The following is a 7,071-nucleotide window of genomic DNA, read 5'->3' on the forward strand; positions in this document are numbered from 1 at the left end:
CCTCGATCCCGGGCAGTAGGGTACCTTTCTCCATTCTCGAGGCGTCCACCATTCCATCTACCTAAGCCCAAGCTCTCCCCTCGTGCAGATTTGCCTTCTGTGGAGTCGCCTATTTGTCCCTCCTCCACTGAACCCCGAAACAGGCGGCTCCGGCTGCCTCTAAGACCGTCCCCACTCTCTGGCTCCAAGGAACCCCGGGGTTTCACCCGCCCAGCTCCCCCCACCCCCCACGGCCCTTTCCCGGCGTCTCCGCCCCCTGCCCCGCCCCCGGGCCGGCTCTCGGAGGAGGGGGAGCTGCTGTCGCCGCCGCCGCCGCCTGAGCTTCCCACCGCCGCTACTGCTGCCGCCGCTGCCGCCGCTGCACTCTGTCCAGCCGCCAGGCCCAGTGTTCACTTCGCCGGACCAGGGCGCTCTGCGGAGACACCCTCACTCCTTCCTGGGGTCTGGGACGCCTAGCCGGGCGTGGGGGGAAGCCCCGTTTGCGGGGTACAGGGAGGGAGGAGCCTGGAACCGGAGCCAGCGCCAGCCGTCGCCGGATTGACAAGACAGGACAGGTTGAGGGGCGTCGGGGAAGGAAGAGGGGGTGCTGTAGGCAGTCCCCGGGAGGAAGAGGAAGCCCTGTCGCAGAAAGCTGGGATGCGCTCTGACTTATAGGGGGTCTGTTCACATTTGGGGACCCGTGACAACGTGGGTGCACTCCTCTCCTGGGGGGCTGGTTGGATTGGAGGGCCTGGGATCTAAACAGTACCAGCTGTCCCCGAGGAAATTAAAGGGCTGCCAGAAAAAAAAAAAAAAAAAAAACACCCAAAACCCCAAAACCTATGCTCCTTATTCCGAGGTGGCAGAGGGCCCTCCAGACAACCACCTGGTGTAACCACTAGGAAGGGCGGATTTGGAGGTGACTTCAAAAGGAGTGGAGGGTAACAAGGTGAGGAAAGGGGCTCAGTACCTGGAACCCTCTGCCACTAGAAATGGGGGTGACTTGGTAAATACTGGTTTTGTCCAGAGACAGGGTCTGGGAACCTCTGCTTGCTGAATGGGGACAGTCTGAATATCTCGAGACATAGTTTTTGGGGGATTTCAGTGAAAAAAGTGGGGGATTCTTCACTTAGAGGGTGGCAAAGGAAAAGGAACCAAGGTTGGGTTCTTCGCTGACATTGGCAGCACCCCAGCAGGAGTGGGGTGAGCGAATATCTCCAAAGCTAAGGACCCACACCCTTAAGATTATAAGAGTGGCTTTGTCAGGAACAGGGGGCCTGGAAATAGGGTGGAAAGGTGCCTGGGGATATTGGAACCACGTCTTGGAAAATCTGAGGGTCTTGCCTTTGGGATAAGGTTAGTGGGGGACAGGGACACAGGAGACTAGAGAAGGGGAGAGTTTTCTGTAGGGGGCAAAAGTCGAGGGTGGGGTCCATTGAGGGGTAAATAGGCTGCTGGGTCCCACGAAGCTAGTAGGAGGCCCAAGGGTGGGAGCTGGCGCCTGGGCTGGGGGTCCTCTAGGGTTTATCCTCAGGTCCTGCGGGTAGGGCGGTGAGTCGGGACCGGAGCGTCCAGAGTATGTCCTGGTGAGCGAGCGGGCTTCTCTGGGGGAGGGGGTGCCCAGCGCGCTCCGGGCGCCTGCCGGTTTGGGGGTGTCTCCTCCCGGGGCGCCATGGCGGCACTGGCCAGTAGCCTGATTCGGCAGAAGCGGGAGGTCCGCGAGCCCGGGGGCAGCCGGCCCGTGTCGGCGCAGCGGCGCGTGTGTCCCCGCGGCACCAAGTCCCTTTGCCAGAAGCAGCTGCTCATCCTGCTGTCCAAGGTGCGACTGTGCGGGGGGCGTCCCGCGCGGACGGACCGCGGCCCGGGTGAGTGGCTGGGGCGGGGTCTCCAGGCCTGGGGTCTCTCTGCCTGGGAGGTTGAGGCCAGGAACTCCCGAAGAGCGGGGCCTGACCGAAGTGGGGGAGCTCCCCGAAAATGAAGGGGTGGGCCTGGGCCACCAACTCTCAGCCAGACGATACCTCAGTTTCCCTTTTCTTTCGCCCGTAACCCCGAGTCTCCTTGCTTTCGAGGGCAAGGGGAAGGCACGAGGGGCTAAGCTGGGTGCCCCGAAGCTTGGCAGCTCCTTCTCGCCGCCTCCCCCGTACCCAACACGAGTCCCCACCCCCACCATCCTCCGCCTACGTGCCGGCTCTCGCGATTCTTTCAATCCCGAGTGGAGGGGCCTGGGGGTTCCGGACGCCTGGGTCACCCCGAGGGTTTCTGCGGCTCTGGCAGCCCCGCCCCCGCCCTGGTGCTCCCGCTCCTCCGAGCTGTGGCTCCGTTCCTCCTGGCCGAGCTTGCCTGGCTCGGCGCCAATCTCCCCAGCTCTCCCCCGGGTGTCCTTGCAGCTACCTCTCCAGCCCGCCCCTCTGTGCGCCCTCCTCCCGTGACCTGCGCTCCAAGAAAGGAGCTGGGCACCCCCGCCCCTGGCGACCCCCCCTACGCGACTCCAAAATCGGGCTTCACGGGCTCAGGGGACCCTCTGCTATGAGGGACTCAGACACAGTACACTGGGAGACCCGCACGGAGACTGAGGGTCGTACCACCTACGAGGGGGTACCGGGAAGTCGGCCGGGAGCAAGCCTCGGGGGACGAGAGTTGTGAGGGTTGGCGTGTGGTCCCCGTCCAGGTGCGACAGTCAGGGAGTCCCTTTGGCCTCTCTTTCCCCCGCTCCCAGCTCCCCTAGGGAGAGACTGCCCCCCTCCGCGGTCCTTCTCCCCCCTCCGCCGTCGGCCCTCCGTAGTGGTACGGTCCGCAGCCCACCCTTTGAGTGGGACCCGGTCCCCACGTGATTCAGCCTGCCTCGCCAGCTCCCCGGCCCCCTCCCCCATTTCCTTGGTGTGGTACCGAATGTCCCCCATCCCAGGCGGGTTACCTGGCTGAAGGGGAGAGGCTGAGGCTCAGGGAGGGCTGGGCTCCCGCGAGCCAGTAGACTGACAGACAGACAGACAGACAGATGGGTCAGTGTCAGACAGGCCGGCGCTGGGCCAAGGAGAGGCCCGCGCCAAGCAAGCGGCAACCGCAGCAGCAGGTGCTGAGTCAGCATCAGACCCAGTCCCACCCCCATCCCTGAGGAGGCGCCCCTACCCTGTGGTCACCTTACTGCCCCCACAGTCGCACACACACTGCCCTTTCAGCAGGCCTGCCAGTCTCTCTCTGTCCTCTACCTTTCCATACATCTCTGCCCTCCTCTTCCCTCTTCTCCCCTCCCCCCCTTATGGTTGAGCTGTAGGGTAGGAATTAAGCGTTTAAATAAATTTCAATAAATTAAACTGAAAACTGGTTAGAGGCAGCAGAAGGGACCCACACCCCAGCTTCCTCTGGCGTCTGAGAGAGGTGGGAAAGAGCTTGCTGGGAGGGCCCTGGGACCGACCCTCTTCCTTCCCTCCATTCTCTTTTTCTTTCTCTCCTCTGATTCCGCCAAGTGTAGGAATGTTTCTGGGAACAGAGATGTGATGTTCCAAGATGAATGTCTCTCTCTCCAGAACCTCAGCTCAAAGGCATCGTCACCAAACTGTTCTGCCGCCAGGGTTTCTACCTCCAGGCGAATCCCGACGGGAGCATCCAGGGCACCCCAGAGGACACCAGCTCTTTCAGTGAGAGGGGAAGCCAGCTGCCTGGTGGGAAGGGGGAGAGTGGGCACAGGCCATGACAATACTATTCCCGCTTCAGGATCCATTGGCTCTTTGACTCCCAAGGGAAGAGCTGGAACTGGAATGGGTGTGTGTGTGTGTGTGTGCTCAGATAGGAGTTGGAGGTCTGGGGTACTGAGGCTCCCTCTCTCTACCCCCAGCCCACTTCAACCTGATCCCTGTGGGGCTGCGAGTAGTCACCATCCAGAGTGCCAAGCTGGGTCACTACATGGCCATGAACGCTGAGGGGCTGCTCTACAGCTCGGTGAGACAAGGGGGTGGAGTGGCCTGGGGTCTGGGGACTCCTCTAGGACAGACTTCCCAACTACAAGTATTTTGCAGCTCAGAGCTCCCTATCCCTCCAGCTCTTGCCAACACCCTGTCCTCACTGCCCACTCAGGAGCACCTACTCTAGATTCCCTTTAATCTCTCCTCCTTGAACAGCCCCCGGTGTACCCCCAGGCTTTTGAATGTCCAACTCCTTCAGGCTTTTAGGATCCCTGTGTCTCCTCCTACCTCCTCGAAACTTCATTATTACTCACTATCCCAGAGTCATTTGGGATATTGGGAAAGGATTCTGGAATTCCTCCAAGCAGGAATTCCCTCCAGGTCCCCTGGATGGTGAGAGGTTGGGAATGGAGTAGATTAGAGAGAATGTATCTTCTTATTCCAGGCCCCCAGAAGTCTAGTTCCTGGCCTTTGGGGGCCACCAGACTCTTTTTCATCCTCCTTTTGTCCCAGTTCCTGCATGGACTCAGAAGTTGGTTCTCCTCACCTCAGATATATGGATTGCATCCTGCCTTGTTCTTCCCAGGGCTCCCTTCTAGTCCAGTGATGTGTCTTTTTGTCTCTCTGTCTGTGTGTGCCTTTCTGGGTCTTTGTCTCCTCAGCCGCATTTCACAGCTGAGTGTCGCTTTAAGGAGTGCGTCTTTGAGAATTACTATGTCCTGTACGCCTCTGCTCTCTATCGCCAGCGCCGTTCTGGACGGGCCTGGTACCTGGGCCTGGACAAGGAGGGCCGAGTCATGAAGGGAAATCGAGTCAAGAAGACCAAGGCAGCTGCCCACTTTGTACCCAAGCTCCTGGAGGGTGAGTATGGACCCTCTGGGAAGAGACAGGCCACATGGGAGGGTATTGACCTTGACATGGATATTTAATGACATACAGCTCAGGGGTTATAAGTGTTTTAAGAAGATACCTGTTATGACAGGCCAAGCCAGGAAGACTTTGGCCTTGAGGGATTTGGGGAGATCTCCTTTTGTGGGTTGGGGTTCCCAGAGGCTGCATGGAGGGGAAGGGAGCCTATTCAGAGCCCTCTGAGTGCCTAACTCTCCTTCCTGCTCCTCTCTCCCCACTTCACAGTGGCCATGTACCGGGAGCCTTCTCTCCACAGTGTCCCTGAGACCTCCCCTTCCAGTCCCCCTGCCCCCTGAAATGTCATCCCCGGACTGGAGGCTCCCTGCACTCGCACAGAGCCAGCCACCACCACAGCCTGTCTCCCAGCCCTGCTCCCGGCCCTGCTCTCACCACCGCTGCCACACTCATACCCTGTGCAGCCAGGTCCCACCAGGTGCTCTGCCCTGAGGGAGCCTAGGGGCCACTGTGACTTCTGGGCCTGCTGAGACCCTCAGACTCTTAGGCCCAGGGTTGGGGGTCAGAGAGGAAGATGTCTGGAAATGGTCCTGGCTGATCACTTCTTTTCTTCCATGCTCACCCCTCCAAAGCCTTTTTCTGAGATGATGCTGGGGGTTCCAAAACTGATAGAACCAGGGCATAAATCCTCCCCATCCCGGGCTCAGCCAGTTCCTGGAACCCTTTTCCCTTTTCATTGCCACTGAGCCATAGATCTGTAGGTCCACTGGCGCTCAGGATCATTCCTTCTTTCTCTACTCCACCTTCTGCCTTGTTCCAGACAGGTTCCAGAACACAAGGCACCCCAGCCAGGGCTACTTCTTCACTCAGGCTCTGTGCTGAAACACAGGCATGCTGCCAGGCTCTGTTCTGGATCCATCAGGCTTCTGTCCTTGACCCAGATGGACCCCTGACTTCAAAATAGAGAGAGGCTGGATTTGAGCCCTGTCCAGCTTTTGGCCTTGGCCTGAACTGGGACCAGTCTCAGATCACCACAGTTTGAACTTTCTTATCCCAGAGACACCCAATTCTAGAGCATGGTGTTCTAGACACATATGGAGCCATACTTCCTTCTGAATCTTAGCTCTATGACATAGACCAGGGCTCTCAGCCCTTTCCTTCAGGATGGAACGGGGGTGCTATGTAGCCATATTATTGCTCTAGAGTAAGTTCTAGACCCACGTTCCCACCTTCTCTAGTGATACCTGTTAAGCATGAGCTCTAGAAAGGACCCAGCTATGATTCACAAAAAACTAAGTTCTAGATGGATCAAGAACCACTTCTTGTTTTTCCTAGATAATTTTCTAAAACTCTTAGTCTGCCTGTAGAATGCTAACCTTATTTTTACATGCAGTTTCTAGTTCCTACAGCTCAGTTGGGGTCCTGTCGGGAAACAGTCTGAGGAAGGGCAAAGGAGTTTCGGAAGGAATCCCTGGCTCATAGTAGGGCAGCTAGGATGGGGAAGGGACCAGAACCATGGAGTGACTGGACCTGTGCCTGGGTTGAAGGGACATGAATACGTAGCTACCTCAGCAGGAATTCCTTCCAGGTCCCCTTTAAAGCTGAGGTCTTTAGGGTAATAGGTCTGGAATAAAAAAGACAAATGTGACTCCCACCCACCCACAATGAAGAGACCCCAGTTCAGCAATAAGCCCCACCCTTCTCCCCTACAGATCAGGCTAAGGAGGGTGAGGGCCTCTTGGGTTCTAAACCTCATACACCCCCACAAGCTTCTAACTGAATAAAATTTGCTTTACCTAAGAGCTTATAACTTCAGCTGGGTTTTAAGTACCCAAAAAGGGCCTGACTAGATTTTTCTGAAAACATGCAGAGAGCTCAGGGCAGGCCTGAAAAAGATCAGAAGCCCATCAGTGAACTGGGAGGGATACTCTGGGTGGTGGCAGACTTGGTAAGAGTAGACTGAAGAGGCATTAAAGGCAGACTTGGGCAGAGTAGACTGAGGAGGCACTAAAGGGAGGGGCTAGGGCTCAGAGGCAGGTTGCCTTTCCTCAGGCTCTTTTTACTTCTGGCTTGTCCTAAGAGGGGTGGATGCTCCCCTCACCCACACAGACCCCGCTCAGGCTCCACCCATCTCCTGGATCTGCTCCCAGGGGACCGGGTCTCTACTCCACGCTTTCTCAATTAAAGACGATTTATACAACTGAAGTGTTGTCTGTCATCTGTGGGTGGCAGGCTTTGGCAGTTGCTCGGGGCGGGATCAAGTCCCCGGGGCGGGGCGGGTGGGCTGGCAGCTGCCCCCCAATAACAGGTGCACATTCCTGGGCGCCTC

At 57.8% G+C, this 7,071-nt stretch overlaps 1 protein-coding gene across 3 annotated transcripts; it reads left to right on the forward strand.

Moving 5' to 3' along the window:
* Window positions 1–291: 291 nt before the first annotated feature.
* FGF11 (fibroblast growth factor 11) lies at window positions 292–6,947 on the forward strand. 3 transcript variants are annotated; one of them, XM_027517712.1, is made up of 5 exons: window positions 295–1,844; window positions 3,504–3,614; window positions 3,812–3,915; window positions 4,625–4,739; window positions 5,013–6,947. In XM_027517712.1, exons 1-5 carry the CDS (start codon window positions 1,652–1,654, stop codon window positions 5,081–5,083), a joined length of 594 nt encoding a protein of 197 aa, XP_027373513.1. In that variant the 5' UTR covers window positions 295–1,651; the 3' UTR covers window positions 5,084–6,947. The 3 variants fall into 3 exon arrangements, with proteins under 3 accessions (XP_027373514.1, XP_027373513.1, XP_027373512.1); XM_027517711.1 differs by having other exon boundaries at window positions 296–1,844; window positions 4,541–4,739; XM_027517713.1 differs by lacking the exon at window positions 3,504–3,614 and having other exon boundaries at window positions 292–1,844; window positions 4,541–4,739.
* The last annotated feature ends 124 nt before the right edge of the window (window positions 6,948–7,071 follow it).

The sequence above is a fragment of the Bos indicus x Bos taurus genome, chromosome 19 (assembly GCF_003369695.1).
Source record: "Bos indicus x Bos taurus breed Angus x Brahman F1 hybrid chromosome 19, Bos_hybrid_MaternalHap_v2.0, whole genome shotgun sequence".
In the NCBI taxonomy this organism is placed as follows: Eukaryota; Metazoa; Chordata; class Mammalia; order Artiodactyla; family Bovidae; genus Bos; species Bos indicus x Bos taurus.

Excerpts from the sequence above, each read along its gene's own strand:
- FGF11 (XM_027517711.1), top strand. The coding sequence starts at position 1,652 with ATGGCGGCACTGGCCAGTAGCCTGATTCGGCAGAAGCGGGAGGTCCGC. Across the intron at positions 3,615-3,811 it reads AGAGGACACCAGCTCTTTCA|CCCACTTCAACCTGATCCCT; the intron begins GTGAGAGGGGAA and ends CTCTACCCCCAG. Across the intron at positions 3,916-4,540 it reads AGGGGCTGCTCTACAGCTCG|CCGCATTTCACAGCTGAGTG; the intron begins GTGAGACAAGGG and ends TTGTCTCCTCAG.